The sequence below is a fragment of the Heterocephalus glaber genome, unplaced genomic scaffold (assembly GCF_053883595.1).
Source record: "Heterocephalus glaber isolate CG9 unplaced genomic scaffold, H.glaber_assembly_v1.0 deba00001565, whole genome shotgun sequence".
Lineage (NCBI taxonomy): Eukaryota > Metazoa > Chordata > Mammalia > Rodentia > Bathyergidae > Heterocephalus > Heterocephalus glaber.
The window spans coordinates 177,205-193,728 of NW_028258352.1; the positions used below are offsets into that span (position 1 = coordinate 177,205).

The window sequence follows — 16,524 nt, forward strand, 5'->3', positions numbered from 1 at the left end:
AGGAACCTGCTAGGCAGAAATATTCATCTTGCAAAGGGTATCAGTCAGTTTGTCTTACATGAAGTACACTGGCTATTTCAGTGAATTGCTTATCTGTAAAATGTTAGGTGGAGAGTGTATAAGAGAGAACTTCTGTGTTACCAGAATATCTTTCTCAGTGATAGCTTTCATCATCCCACTGCCCTACTCAACAACCTTCAAGCCTCTTCTAATTAGGTAAAGCGCTAAGGACAACCTTGTGCCCGATTCATGTGATTCCACTGCAGCCATGTGATTCCTGTTGGCACTTTGATTGTGATCTTTTCACAATCAACCTTTTGTTCACAGGCCCTACTGCTGGCCTTGCTAGTCCAGGATGCACATGTCCAGCCAGGAGGTCCATGCCAAGTCCCTGTCTCCCCATGCCCTCCTGTCATTGCAGACATTAATATTCTCCATGAAGGGACCAGCTCATAAATAGCACCTCCTTCAAAAGGCCTTTCTGGAGCAACTCACAACAGGGAGTACTTTTCCCTTTTAAAATCTTTTGTAGCACCACATGTATATTTCTGTTAAGATGCTCACCATATCTAGCCTTGTCCTCCTTCTTCCTGCCTAATAATCTTCAGTTGCTTTGAACTGAACCCAGTTCAGTAAGCAAGTACTTCCTGGGCAAGGGTGATGCCTCACTTTCCCCCTTATCTTCTCTTCTTCAAAGCCTGAGTCTTTCTATCCTTTATTCCTAGCAGCAAGGGACCCCCAGGCTTCAGTCATGCTAATTGATTCAGAGGGAGGACAGGGCTCTTTTGAGTTTGGAAATAATACAGCATCTCCAAGGCTCATGCACTTATCTCTCTGGACTTTAAAAAAAATCAGCTTTATTGAAGAATGATTTACATGTCATAAAGTTCACCCATTTAAAATATGCAATCCAACTATTTTAAATAAATTGACCAAATTACAACTGTCACCATAAAGGAGTTTTAAAACATTTTTCTTGCCCCCTGAATATCTCCCTCCTTTGGTTTCTAGTCACTGTTTCTATTACCAGCTCCAGGCAACCACTAATCTGCTTTTTTTTTTTTCTTTTGGTACTGGGGATCGAACTCAGGACCTTTGTACTTGCAAGACAGGCACCAGAACCACTGAGCTAAATCCCTGGCTAATCTGCTTTTTATTCTTATAAAGCCTCCTCCCTAGAATTTTTTTTGCTACTTTTTCACAATGGGAGTGTTTTCTAGACCAATGTGTGTGCTATTTACCTAAGCAATTTTGCATCTGATTCAATTACTTGGCCTTTTTACCGTCTCTTTTACTCTTTCTCCTCATGTTCAAATTTCTCTTGGTTCTCTTTGTGAACTGAGTCCTTGTTTAGCAAGTTGGCCTTTGGCTTATTAAGAAAGTTGAACTTTTTTCCCCCTCAGAATATGGAAAACTTGAATAATGTCATGTACAAAACAGATACTGAACATTATTTACTCAATAAAGGAATCTAAATCTCTCTAAGGCATGGAAAATCTGGTATTTAGCATAGTGCATGTAAAGCCACTTAATGATTTTTTTGGTAATAAATAATTACCAATTTTTGGTAAAGAAAATGACATTGTTTTTATAAAGCAATTCATGCTTGATAGCTTGAAGGGTACAAAACAAAGAAATGTCTTTTTAAAAATGTATATGACCCAGCATTTTCATGTCTGAGTATATACCCAAAAGAACCAAAAGCAGGGATTCTAAGAGATACATGTGCACCCATCTTTGTAGTAACACCATTTGCAATAGCTAAAAGGTGGAAGCAGTCCAGGTGTCTAGTAACAGATGGATAAACAAAAATGTGATACATTATGCAACCTTAAAAAGAAGGAAATTCTAACACATGCTACCACATGGATAAAATTTAAAGACATTATGCTGAGGGGCATGGTGACACCTGTAATCCCAACATTCGGAAGGCTGAAGCAGGAGGATAGATGAGTTCAAGGCCATCACAAATTACATAGTGAGACTCTTCTCAAAAAACAAAACAGGGGCCAGGGATTTAGATTTGGTAAGATAGGTTTGGAATGGTATGGACTAAAAAACAAAGCAAAATCCAAACAAACAAAAAAGCATTATACAGAGTGAAATAAGCCAGACACATTCTAGTCCTATGGACTAGAGTAGTAAAATTCTTATTGAGGGAGGATAGAACAGTAGTTGCCAGGGGCTAGTGAGAGTGGCTGTAGAGCTACAGTTTAATGGGTACAAAGTAGTTTGAATTTTGCAGTATGAAAAGATAAATGGTGATGGTGTCTGTACAACAATGTGAATTTCACAGAATGGTAAATTTTTAAATGATTAAGATGGTAGATTTTATGTATATTTTACCAAAATTAACAAATTTTAATGGGAGTAATAGGAAAAAGAGGGAAAGTACAAAGAAGAAATTTAAAAAGTTATCCAAATCACCCCCTCTTGGAAGCAGTCAGTTAAACCATGGTGATTGTCTTTCTAAAGATCTCTCTCAGCAGTGATACCACTATCAGGACAAATATTGTTATGATATTTCCAGGTTGGAGAAGGTGGCCTTGGTTACAGTGGGAATTCAAGCCAGACATGGTTGTCCTGGAGAAGAAGCCTGTAGCAGGGGCAAGATCCAGCCACCAGAGGTATGGGTGCTATTGGCACCAGAAGTGTTGAGTGGATGGCACAGTTGGTGGTGGAGGGGCCCACCATGGGAGAATGGGGAGCAGAGGCAAGAGGGGAAGGCTCTTCATGCACTGGACTAGACTGGATTGGAAGGCTGGACTCTTGCAGCTGAGCTTGTCAGGGGTTTGGAATAAGTGATGATATAAAGAGCACCTGCTATAAGTTCATTGAGAGTTCATGGGCCGGGGATTTAGCTCGGTGGTTTTGCCACCTGCTGCACAAGCACAAGGACCCGAGTTCGATCCCCGGTACCAAAAAAATAAAGAGCAAGTTTGAGAGTTCTTGCTTTTGAGAAAAGGTGACATCCTGGGATTCCTGTAAATAATTGCAGAAACTTTGCAGCAGGAATGGTCAAGTTATAGAAATAAATGACTAGAAATTACAGAAAAATACCACTATAAATTGTTAACATGGCCCTGTTTGGACCCTCAGACTTGTAAAGTCTAGGGAAAGATGGGATACACAAAATACATACAGGCAGGAATTCAGCCTAGACTTTTCCTTTACATGTAACGTGTACTTCAAAACCTGAAGGCCAGTGACAATTTTCTACCTTGTGTACCAGACTGACAAGACCTAAACAGGACCACTTACAGAGTCTGAGTCTGTGGCTAAGACTAGTACAGGGGATTTTTTTGTATCTGGTTTGTTCACTGATTGATTGATTGATTGATTGATGCTGGGGATGGAACCCAGAGCCTTGTGTATGTCAAGCATGTGCTGTAGCACTGAGCTAAGCCCTTTGCCTTTGTGTATGGTTTTATGCACCAATCATATCAATCTTCTGTCATTTATAGTGTAGTGTTGTCATTCATATTTAAATTAATCCCCATTGAGGGTGAAAACATGTTCTTTCTAATTTAAGAAGAATTTCAAGACTTTTTTCCTTAAAGATAGTTCACAGTTTATAATTACCTATTGTTAAGATACTATTTGTTTTCTCTCAGTTCTGAAATATTGACTTCTCTTTGAAGATTCTATGTTCTGTTTCTCCTGGAGCCAAAGCAGTATAATGTGGACAGAGTTAGTGCTTTGGAAGCAACAGGCTTGAATTAAATTCCAACTCCCTGCTTTTGATCTACATAACCCTGGGCAAGATAGCTTAATCTCTCTGGACCTCAGTCTTTTACCTGTAACAAGAGAAAAACAATGGCTGCTAGGTCAGTTCCTATCTGATTCAGCTGGACTTTAACACTGAAAAAGTATACTACATTCTGTGACAAAATAAAAGGGACCCTGGGTTTGATCCTCAGCACCCAAAAACAAAATGTTCAAGAATGTCGAGGAAGGCATGAATATTGTCATTATTTTGATTTTTTGCCATTCTGAAAGTTATGTGGTCATGATTTTTAAAAATATTGGCACAAATCAAATTTTGAACTCTGAAATTACTGTTAAATTTTTTAGTTGAGACAGTGGAATTGTGGTTTGGTTTTTAAATTGATTCACTTTTTAATTAACAAATAATTATATATTTATGGTGTACAATGTGATTTTTTTTCAATGTGATATTTTGATTTATGTATAACTTTTAGAATTGTTCAATCAAGTTAATTAACATGTCCATCACCTCACTTTGTTTTGTTTTGTTTTTTTTTTGGTGTGTATGTGTGGCTTTTTTTGTTTTTTGTTTTTGGTACCAGGGATTGAACTCTGGTCCTTGGGTCCTTGCGCTTGCACAGCAGGCAGTGAAACCACTGAGCTAAATCCCCAGCCCTATGGTGGCTTTTTTGAGACAGGGTCTTGCTATGTAGTTGAAGCTGGCCTTGAACCCATTATGTAGCTTAGGTTGGCCTCGAACTCACATCTGCCTGTCTCAGCCTCCCAAGTGCTGGGATTATAGGCATGTGCCACCATGCCCAGCTTCACCTTTTAGTTTTAGGATGAGAATATTAAAAATCTACATTTAGTAATTTTGAGATATACATTACATTATTATCAACTATTGTAGCTATGCAAAGCAGTCAGTCCCTAAAACTTATTCTTCCAGTCTAACTGAAACAGTGATAAATGTTTTCTCTTATATTAAGGACATTATTATCCTTCCTTAAAGTATAATTTTCCAAGCCCTTTCCTGCTTATCTGAGTATATGTACACATAGTTTTTTTTAATTGAATGTAATTACATACAATTTATTGGTAATCATAATTTCACTTCTCCTGAGAGCTATAAGCTTTACTCTTAAAACCCATAAATCTACATCAGTGACTTATACTTGTAAATAATTTCTGGCTAAATTAAGCATTTACTTTAAATGGCTACTTGGATTTCATGTGTTCTTTTACATCCTGGATGTGACATTTCCACAGTTAACTGAAGTGTCTTTTTTGTTTTGTATATAAACATTAAGAATTATTTTCTTCCAGGGTGTGGTGCTACATGCTTGTAATACCTGCACTCTGAAGGTTCAAGACCAGTCTGGACAACTTGGTAACTTTGTGAGGCTCTGTCTCAAAATTTAAAAAAAATTTAAAAAAAATTTTTTTAAAGGCCTGGAGATATAGTTTAGTGAGGAGACCCTGGGTTCAATCTCTAGTACCATATATAAATAAGTATTATATTCTTAATATAGATATATTTCTGCTTTATAACTTAATATGTCTGAGGCATTTAGAGACTTCATAGAAGCCATTGTGTAGCTGTATTACAATATATTTCACTATGACCTTTGTGTTGAGTATTAAAGGGGTTTCCAACATTTTGCTATTACAAACAGGAAGCAATGATAGTTGCTAAGAGCACAAATTAGCAAGGTGCAGTGATGCAGACCTGTAATCCTAGCTACTAAGGTGACTCAGTAGGAGGATTGTGAATTCAAGGCCAGTTGGAGGTCATAGCAAGATCCTATCTCAAAGAGGTGGAGGGAGGAGGTGGTATTTTACCTCTCTTTTGAACATTTCAGTCTCAGCCCCATTGCTTTTGGGCCTATGGCTGGACAGCATGTCATGGTAGAACTGTGTCTCAAAACCATTTACCTCATGGCCAGGATGCAAAAGAGAGAAAGAGAAAGAGGCCAGTGTCTCACGATCCCCTTCAAGGGCACATCCTCAGTTAAATTACCTAACACCTCCCACTGAGTCCCACTTCTTAAAGATTTCCACCACTTCGCAATAGTGCCATGCTGGGAGTAAGACTTTAACACGTGGGCCTTTGGGGAACATTCCAGATTCATGCTATAGTAGAGTGGCTCATTGTGCTTAAACTGTGTGTGCAAACATTGTGGTTTATGCTGAACACCTGCTTTCCTTCCAGGAGTCTGGAATATGGAATGTGCTAGGCACAAGGGGCCTATGTAATCAGCTCCCAGTAAAAACTCTGAGCACTGAGGTTTTGTGAGCTTTCCTACGTGTTGTTCAAGCTCATTTCTGGGAGAATTAACTCAAATGGCTCCACTAGGAGAAAATTCTTGGAAGCTTGTGCCTGATGTCCTTTGGACTTTGTCCCATGGGCTTTTTCTGCTTTTTGTATCCTTTTGCTGTAATACATCAGAACTATGAGTATAACTATGTTGAGTACAATGAGTCCTCCTAGTGGACCACCAAACCTGAGGGTGGATTTGGAGACTTTAGATACTGCTTCAAATCCTGGCTCTGCCACTTTACAGATAAGTAACCTTAGGTGAGTTACTTACCCTCTTGGTCATTTTCTTTTTCTTTTTCTTTTTTTTTTGCGGGGGGGGGGGGTACCAGGGATTGAACTTAAGACCTCATGCTTGCCAGGCAGGCATGGTGCCACTGAGCTACCTCTCCAGCCCCATCTTGGTCATTTCTTAATCTTTAATCTGGGTTAAAAAATAGTTCTGTCCTGTTGAATTTTTGTCAGGATTAAAATTGGCATGTAATTATTTTTTAATAAAGGTTAAGAATTATCTTGAAAGCTAGATATTTATGTGTATTTATAATTATTTCTTTTGAATAAATTCCTAGAAGAATTGCTGGACTTAAGCATATATACTTTCGTGTGATCATAAAAGTAAAGTATGTTTATTGTTAAGGCATCAGAGATGCTTGTTATTAGAAAATGAAAATGTTTTATAATTCTATTTTTGGACATAGTTGTTCTTAATTATTATATACACGTCCAAATTTATTTTTGTGTATACTAATATGGATAGCATTATATAGAGCTTGTATGAGTGTGCGTGTGCATGTGTGTGTGTTTCTGTGTCTGTTGTTGGCTGGGGTTTGAACTCAGGCTCTTGCCTATGCTAAGCACATATGTTACTACTGGAGCTACACCCCTGGCCCCTAATACGGAATTTTTTAATGAAAACAAACCATGTACATTTGATTTTATTCTATATGTCTGAATATCAGGGGATCAGATATTCAAAGAACATTCCTAACAACCCTTTTTGTCTTCCTTAGACTATAGATCAGTGATGGTGAACCTTTTGGACACTGATTGCCAAACTGCAGCCCAAAACCCACTTATGTGTTGCAAATGGCCAGTATTACCATTAAACCTAAATACTGAGGTTTTAGTTGAGGAAAAAAAAAAACCTCATACATTAACATCTTTGGTCTTAAAAGAAAAACACAGTAACATGCATGCCATAGGTTTACCACCACTGCTATAGATGAACTAGAAAATATAAAGTCTGCCCCCAAAATGTATACACAGTAGGAAAATAAAAACTTGTATAAATATTTTAATACTAAATTTATCATGAGATTCATACAAGTTACCTTTGGCCTCTGCAATTACAAGAGGTGCTCAAAGTGGTAGCCATTAGCTTCCAGGCATTTTATTAGTACAGCAAACTGCTGCATGGGTAACTTTGGTCATTGAGATTGCTGCACATGCATTTTCAATTTCTTCTCTAAGGACCAGCAGTGTAGTGAGTTTTCTGCAGTATACAACATCCTCTAGGGTCCCCCATATGAGGGTACCACCATCTGTTGAAAAAAACATCATACTACTTTTTTTCTGGTCTTTTTTTTTTTTTTTTGAGATGAGATCTCGCTCTGTAGTTCAGACTGGCCTTGAACTCACTATGTAGCCTAAACTAGCCTCAAACTCGCAGTGATCCTTTGTCTCAGCCTCTCAAGTGCTGGGATTACAGGTGTGCACCACCACGCCCTACAATATCATACTATTTTTCTTTTCCTGAAGTGTGTATCCATTTTTGGGGAGACTCTGTATATAATTTAATGTCTAATTTATCAATTTAGTTATGCCTTTACATTTAGAATTATACAACACATAAAATAGAGTGATTTAGAATCAATTGCTGCTTTTTTTCTTCTTTTTTCTTTTTGCAGTGCTAGGAATCAAACCAAGGGTCTCACACATTCTAGGCAATTGCTCTACTGCTGAGCTATACATCCCTGCCCTGTTGGTTCTTTTTTATTTATTTATTTATTTATTTATTTATTTTTATTTATTTATTTTTTGGTACTGAGGATCGAACTTGGGTACTTGTGCTTGTGCAGCAGGCGGCGAAACGACTGAGCTAAATCCCCAGCCCAGTTGGTTCTTTTTTTTTTTTTTTCCCAGTACTGGGGATCGAACTCTGGTTCTTGCGCTTGGGCAGCAGGTGGTGAAACCACTGAACTAAATCCCCAGCCCTAGTTGGTTCTTTTTTATAGGCATCACAGACATCTTTGACATCAGCATCACCATCATCATTACAGCCATTTCTGAGTTTATTTAACACCAGTTCTGGAGAATACAAGCTCCATTTCTTTCTGTTGCTCAAGATAAGCTTTTTTGATTCTACTGGAAATTATATCCTATTCTTATAACAGTTTCTCATTTGTCTACTATGTATGACTGCCTTGTATAATCTGACTAGTCACTGTATTGCTTTTTAAAGTGACCTTTGGGTTATAGATATAGCTTAGTAGTGGTGCACTTGCCTAGCATGTGCAAGGCCCTGGGTTTCATTCCTGGTAGTGAGAAAAAAAATCAAAGAGAAGAAAGAAAGAGAGAGAGAGAGTGAGAAAGGGGAAGGGAAGGGGGGAAGGGGGAAGGGAAGGGAGGAGGAGAAGAAGAGAGAGAAGAAGAGAGAAAGAAGTTATCTTTGAGATATGTTTACAGTGATATCTACTACTTAAAATTGTGAGGTCATGCCTCCCTGGAATAATTATATAAGTGTGTTAAATTTCTTTATCTCTTTTTAAGTCTATCTTTAGATCTTTTCTGAAGTTATCAATGAAGGTCATGCCAAGACATGTCTTTGGGCCGGGGATTTAGCTTAGTGGTGCCATGCCTGCCTCACAAGCTCAAGGTTCTGAGTTCAATCCCTGGTACCACACAAAAAAAGACATATCTTTGTCAAACAGTGTTTAACATTAATTAGATCCTGGTGGCTTTTGTTTTGTTTGGGGTTTTTTTGGTATGTAAAAGTCATTTTGGAGACCAGGAAATTTGGACGTGGACTATATACCATATAATATTTTGAAAATACTGTATTTTTAGGTATGATAAGACATTGTAGGAAAGTATCATAGGAGAGTATATTGGAAATATTTAAGAGTGAAGTGTCATGCTGTCTGCAATATACTTTCAAATTATTAAACCAAAAGAAAACTGGAAGGGGATAGAGATCAAAAGCAAATGTAGTAAAATGTTTATAATTGGCAAATGTAGGTGATGGGCATATAACACTGTTCATTGTACCGTTGTCTCCACACTTTTCTATGAACTTGAAAATGTTCAAAATGAATTATTTTAAATCTACTTCTGGGAGTTTTCATTTTATTGTAAGCACACCCCCTCCTCTTTTGAGATGAAGTCTTTCTCTGCTGGTCTTGAGCTATGGCCTTGAACCCCTGGGCATTCCTCTTGCCTCAGACTCCCAAGTAGCCAAAACTACAGGGTTGTGCTGCCATGTCCAGCTTGTAACCACGTCTTAAAAATGTAATGTTATGGCATTTAAAAAATTCTCATAAGGAAGCATGGTTAAAATAGTGTAGTTATGTGGGGAAATGCAAGCACTTTACAAGGTACAGAAAGAAGTACCATGAAGGAGAGAGAGTTTAATTCTGCCTGGGATGGGCAAGCTGACTGGACAGGGTGATGCCTGAGCAAGAATATAAAAAATAATAGTGTGCTTGGGCAGCCATACCCAAATACTGCATTCTGAGTGGCTTACACAACAGAAATTTGTTTCTCACAATTCTTGAGGGGAGAAGTCTGAGATCAGAATGGCAGCATGGTCTGCTTCTGGAGAGGGCCATCTTCCTAACTTATTACAGAAGGGGTCACCTTCTCACTGTGTCCTCACATGAGATAGGGAGGGAGGAGAGAAGAGCAGGGAAGAAGAGGGGAGAGGGAGAGGGTCTTTTTTTTTTTTTTTTTTTTTGGTACCAGGGATGGAACTCAGGACCTTGCACTTAAGAGGCAGGTGCAATGCCACTGAGCTAAATCCCTGGCCCAAGGGAGAGGGTCTTTTAAGGCCACCAGTTCTGATTTGAGTCTCACTGTTATGTTTTCATTTAACCTTAATTCCCAAAGACCCTACCTCCATCACATTTTGCATTAGGGCTTCAACGGATGAATTTGAGAATAGGAGGATGGAATTCTAGATAACTGGGCATTTATCAGGCACCAAGTTATAAAAGCATAGAGGCCTAAGACAATAGGGTATATTCTGGAAACTACTACTGGCTTAATGTTGCTGGAGTATAAAGTAGAAGAATATGGAACTCTTTGAAAGATGAGACTATAAATGTCATGGTAGAGGTAAATCTCAAGATTATGTAGCTTGGGACTTGCCAAGTTTAAGAACTTGGGACTTTATCCTAAAGGTAGAGGGGAGCCATAGAGAACTTTTAAATAGAAGTGTGATAAGGCTGGGTTTGGATTTTTAAAAAGGAGTAGGACCAATTTGAGTAGAAGGAAGACTAGAAGCACTAAGTGAGGTGGGATGCTGATGCAGCCACCCTTGTGAGAGATGAAGGCCACAAAGACAAGAGAGAGGCAATACTGAACCATGTTAAGGACATGACATATGCAGGAATGATTTGGCATTTTAGATGTAGGAGTTCAGTTGTCCAGTTGTCCAGTTTTTGTAGACGTATTAATAGGTTAATATTTTACAGAATTAATAAAATGACTGATCAATTTCCAAACTCTGTGGATAAGTATGTAACTTCTGCAAATTGAAATTATGTCACTTTTATAATCTTCAGGAACTCAGGTTTTACTTGTTACTCTGGAAATACTTGGGGAAGTCAACCAACTTTCATGGGCTCATCACATTTTTGGCATGATCTCATACACATTTCTGTTCTAATATTGACTTCTTCAATTTATTTTCTTTAGTCCATTTTATTCTGTGTATTCAGATATTTGCTAGGTTTGGTAAATTACAGAAATAAAACTCTGATGCCTATCTGAGTAATTTTGTTGGAGAAAACAAAGCATGGTACTACACTAAAAAAGAAGTAATGTATAATTAAAGGCTGATTCATATATGTACAACCTATCCATTCCTTTGTTCATTCATTCATTCATTCACTGATTCCTACTTTCATGAAGCTTACAATGTAGTGGAGGGATAATAATTAGTACACAGGTTGTATACAGTAACCTCTATTACCCACAATTTAATTTTTTATGGTTTCAGTTACCCATGCTCAACCAGTCTGAAAATATCAAATGGAAAATTCTAGATATTAAAAATTCATAAATTTTAATTTGTATAACATTCTGTGTAGCATGATGAAATTTCAAGCCCAGGATGTGAGGTATCCCTTTGTCCAACACATCTACAGAGTGTATATATTCACCCATTAGTCACTTAGTAGCCATCTTTTTTTTTTTTTTTTTTTTGTTACCAGGGATCTAACCCGGGACATTGTGCTTTCGAGGCAGGCAGCAGAACCACTGAGCTAAATCCCTGGCCCCAGTTAGTAGCCATCTTGCCTGTCAGACTAACTGTAACAGTGTCACAAGGCTTGTATTAAAGTCATCCTTATTTTACTTAATAATGGTCCAAAAGTGCAAGACTAGTGATGCTGGAAAGACAGATATGCCAAAGAGATGTCAAAAAGTGCTTTTTTTTTTTTAAATGAAAAGGTCAAAGTTCTCAAGAAAAAAAAAATCACATACTGAGGTTGTTAAAATCTACAGTAAGTCATTGTTATTAATCTCTGTGCCCAATTTATAAATTAAACTTTACCATAGGTCAGTATCTCTAAGAAAAAAATGGTATATGTAGGGTTCAGTACTGTCTGGTTCCACGTAAACACTGGGAGTCTTGGAACATATCCCCTGTGGGTAAGAGGGACTACTGTACTAAATGATAATGTGTCGTGGAGGTCAGCAAAGCAGAGAAATGTGTGTGTTAAGGGTCTGGTTTATGATATAATGTGGTGTGAAGAGACAAGCCTCTCTAAATAGGATATCGTTCAAATAGAGAGATCTAGAAAGTGACAGTGAGCCATCCTGTCTATGTGACTTGGGTACCTGGGAAGATTGTTCCAGGGAGAGGGAAGAGCAAGTGCAGAGATCCTCAGTGGAAGCATTCTTGGCTTAGTGAGGAATAGCAAGGAGGCTGATGTAGCAGGACCAATGTGAGACAGGGCAGGTGAATTCAGGGAGTGGGAAGGGGAAGTTATTCAGGGACTTGGAGGCTACTGACTGACTTTGCCCCACATGATATAGAAATAGAGCAGTGTAAGTGGAAGTGTGGTACAATTTGAGCTAGGTTTCAGAAGTATCACTCTTGCTGTTATATGGAAGATAGAATATAAAGAGGCAGGAGTAAGAGACGGGAGACTGGTTAGGAAACAGTTACAGTAATCCTGGCAGGAGATGATAATGACTTGGACTGAGAGTAGCAGTGGAAAAGGTGAAAAATACTGAGTCCAGGTGATGTTTAGGATATATACAGACTGCACATGAAACAGGTATGGTACATGAAAGGAATTGAGGTCTTTGGCCTGAGTCAAAGAAAGGAAATGAAGAAGATATAGGAGACATAATTCTATGGATGAAAATCAAAAGTTCATTTTTGCTCTGGTTAAATTGGAGATGGTTACTAAGATGTCTGAGTGGAGTTGTTAAGAGGAAGTATCAAGAAAGCACTTGGATGAGGCTGGTTTTAAGAAGAGGGGACTAGGCTGAAGATACACAGTTGGTATTTAAAAGCCATAAGGTGGGAAATAAAAGCTCAAGAAGATAAAGAAGGTAAATAGTTAGGCTTTAGGTACTCTAGGGTCTAGAGGTCATAGAGATGAGGACTCTACAAAGGGAACTGGGAAGAGGCGGTCAGGGGTTTGAACCTAGGGCTTTCACATTGAACTACTGTACATCCCCAGCCCTTTTTATTATTTATTTTATTTTGAGACAAAGTTTTGCCAAGTCGCCTAGATATGACTCCAAAACTTTCCATCCTTCTGCCTCAGCCTCCCAGAGTGCTGGGATTCTAGGTGTACACCACCAGGCCTGCTGTGAATACATATTGTTTTGAAACACTGAGAGTGATCAACAGTGTTCTAAAATGTTGATGGTCAGGAAAGATGAGACCGAAATGGACTATGGTGTTCAGTGATGCATGAGATAATCATTCTACTAATGCTTTTTACTGGTTCTAAACATTGTCACTAGACGATTTAGTTGGAAGTGTTTTCACTGTAAGTCACTCAGGCGAATTCCATAAATCAGTCATTTATGACAGCATCAAAACAGTTTTTACTTAAGATTGGCATGCATTTTTATTACTGGCGATAGTCTTTATCTTGGATTGTGGGCAAGTTTTTGTCAGCATTTTCTTTCTTTTTTTTTTTTTAGGTTTTGTTGTTTACACTTTATACTTTGCCCTCAAGAGTTGTTCGTTCGTTCATTCAATCACCCATCTAAAAAATTTTTATTAAGCATCTGCCCTGTGCCAACTCAAGGTTTTTCTTATCCTAATATATCTAATTTCACAGGCATAAATCTGCCTTTCTAGTGGCACTTGGCTTAGGCCTCCCTGCAGCGGGGTTTTTCCAGCCTACCTTATCCAGCTGCAGTTCTCAGCGTGGGCGGGCGAAGACGCCAGAAGTCGGTCAGCCAGTGCGGGGCGTCCCTCCCACTCAAAGGAGGGGCCCTTTGAATACCCTGGAATGATACGCTGGTAAGGTGGGCTAGTGGTATGCAGATGAAGTGGGCGGGGCTACCAATGAGCCTGGAGGTGTTGAGCAGGGCGGGTCGCCTTGGTCAGGCCGGATGCCGATGAGGGGGCGGGCCGCGCCAGGAGGGCAGTTTGGAGGCGAGGTGGGCGGGCCTCATGCAGATGAGGGGGTGGGGCCCGCCTGCAGGCGCGAGGAGCGCTCCGATGGCCGCGGCCGAGAAGTGGAAGGCGCCCGGCCCTTTCTTTGACTGGAGCGGACCCGCGGACGCAGCTGCCTTGACCGCCGGTGCCGGTGCGAGCTGCGGCACCGTGGACGCCTTGTCGGAGGCCGACCAGCTGGCTGCTACCCGAGTCGGCCGAGCATGGGCAACCACTCGGGACGTCCGGAAGATCCTGAGCCAGGTCTGTGCGGTTGCGAGGGTCACACTGCGCCCCCTCCTTGCTGGGCGCCCCTCCCCCACCCTCCTCCGGGCGGGCGGCCCGCGGAGCGGGGCGAGTGGAAAGCTGAAGTTCCCGGCGAATGTTTCTTGCCTTGGAGGGCGTTAATAGGGGTGTGGGATTACCTTTGCTTGCTCCGCGACCAGGAAATGCCACTCGCTATAAAGATGTACCTGGAAGCCATGGACGCAGCCAGTGGGGCGGGAAGGAGCTCACAGGCCGGGCCCGCGGAGGGGCTCGGGAGGCTCTGTCCTGGCGTCACCGTGAAACCGTGAAACCCCACTGGGCCCTCTCATCTGCCGCGGGGACAGGGTCTCCTGTGCAGTCTAGGCAGTTCTCGCAGACTTTCTGGGCATTTGCGACGAAAAGTGACTGGGCAGTGCTTTTCTGGCTCATTGTCCGTTTTGCAGCGCATCATTTGCATATCACATTTTCTGGAGTCCTTCGGAAGATGGTGACCCATCAGCTGATTTGTTACTCACACTCAGACCCAGGGCTTGATTGTGACTGTTTCTTACCCAAAATAATGTTACCCAAAATAATCCTATTCTCGGATGCCAGAAATTTCTCCAGTTTATCAAATTTTTATCTCCTCAGAAATGAAGTGAGCTTGGTGGAGAGACAGTTGGGCTCTAGTTTTCATTTTCAGGGCCGTCATCCAGGACTCCCGCACAGATTTAGATGCTGATAACCACAGGTTGCGTTTAAAAACAAACCATTTCTGTACTGTCACGTGAAGTAAATGGGATTTAATTAAGTCTCTAAAATGGCATCTTGGCTGATTAGAAAGAGATGGTTGACTTAATGTTGGCGTCCTTTGGTGACAGCTCCGCCAGAACTTAAATCTTTTTCAGAGTAGTTTTTAAGTTGAATGAGGAAATTAAGGCACTAGGATAAAGCAACTTTTCTGAATGACGTATCCCTTGAATTAGGAACAGTGCTATAATTAAAATCGTGGTTGCTTTAGTCTCAGTACATGGCTCTTCACATTTCCAGTATTTTTTGTTTTGTTTTGTTTTGGTTTTTTGAGGTAGGGTCTCCCTTTGTAATTCAGGCTGGCCCTGAGCTTGCTATGTAGCTCAAGCTGGCCTCCAACTCTTAGTGATCCTCCTGCCTCAGCCTCCCGAGTGCTGGGATTACAAGGCATGCACCACCGTGCCTGGTTTAGCATTTCCAGTCTTGGAGCTACATGTCTTGGCTATATCCTTGGGGTGGTAGACATGGGTGCCTCCCTGGCATTGAGGCGCATTGGACTTGTACAACAGCCAAGATCGAAAACTTTGACAGGCGCTCCAGAGCGCTGTGAAGAAAAATGTTAGGGATGTGGTTAACGCATAGATTATATAGGGATAAATCTTTAATTCAAAATCCTTGTGCAGAATTTGTTGTAAGTAAAGATACTTGATTAAGAAATCTTTTTTTAATTAAGAAATCTTGATAAAGACTTTTGGCTGAAGAGATAATTTCTTGTTTTTTGATTTTTGTTTGTTTTTTGAGTCTCAATATGTAGTTCAGGCTGACCTTGAACTTGCAATCCTTCTGCCTCGGCCTCGGTCTAAAAATAATTTTAACTAGTCTTAGTGTTGTGATGAAATGATGTAGGATTTGTCTGAGATTCTGGAAAGTAGTTTTGTTAGAGATGAGTGTGTTTTTACTCTGCTATATTGGGGGACTGGGACAGAGTGGCTATCTCCCACTAGCAGTTGTTGGTACATTGGACTAGAATTTGAATAAGTACACCAAGCAAGAGACCAAAAACGAGTGGGAGTGATAAAGGCAAAATAGAAAGGAGACTAGGCCAACTGAGAGCAACACCCAAGTGTGAATGCCACACCCGTTTCTATATTATCCTGAGCTTTTGTGAGCAGAAGCTCAGAATTAAGATCCATGAGGTTTATTAGGGATTAATACTCAAGAAAGACTAAAGCAGAATGAGGTAGAATTGGTCAAGGAAAGGCTTCAAACTGTGATGCAGATCCAACATCTGTGAAGGAAAGGTGGAAGCTCAGACAATGATGCAGACCTCTTGAAGTCTTGGCCAGCAAACTGGGGCACTTCAAAGCAAAGGCTGTCCATTACAGGAGACCCATGTTGGGCAGAAATGCCCATACAGTGTCCCCCTACTGTGGGCAGTCAGTGATTAGAGACTGCCTGGGAAAAATTTGCCTTCAAGCTCAAAACCCCAGTGGGGTCTTGGTGGTGCTCAGAGCTGAAGGTTGTCAACTAACTGCAGTCCTTCCAGCCCAATAGCCAGTTCTTTCTGGATTAGAGATCCTAGTGGTACACTTTCATGGCTAGCTGTCATAAGACCTCAGATAATTGGACAAGAAGGGTCTGTTTAAAGGGTAAATGA

General features: G+C 40.3%; 1 protein-coding gene across 19 annotated transcripts in view; it reads left to right on the forward strand.

The window, feature by feature from the left end:
• The window catches only part of LOC101705037 (cytospin-B), a 394,241-nt gene that overhangs the window by 157,859 nt on the left and 219,858 nt on the right, over positions 1-16,524 (forward strand). Inside the window, exon 1 of one of the 19 annotated variants that reach the window (XM_087192091.1) lies at positions 13,551-14,135. The exons of 16 other annotated variants lie outside the window; for them this stretch is intronic. In XM_087192091.1, the coding sequence (XP_087048217.1) occupies positions 14,096-14,135 (40 nt within the window). In that variant the 5' untranslated portion in view covers positions 13,551-14,095. Of the gene's footprint in view, positions 1-13,550; positions 14,136-16,524 lie in introns of those variants that run through there. 2 more of the 19 variants (XM_087192092.1, XM_087192094.1) reach the window with 2 other exon arrangements.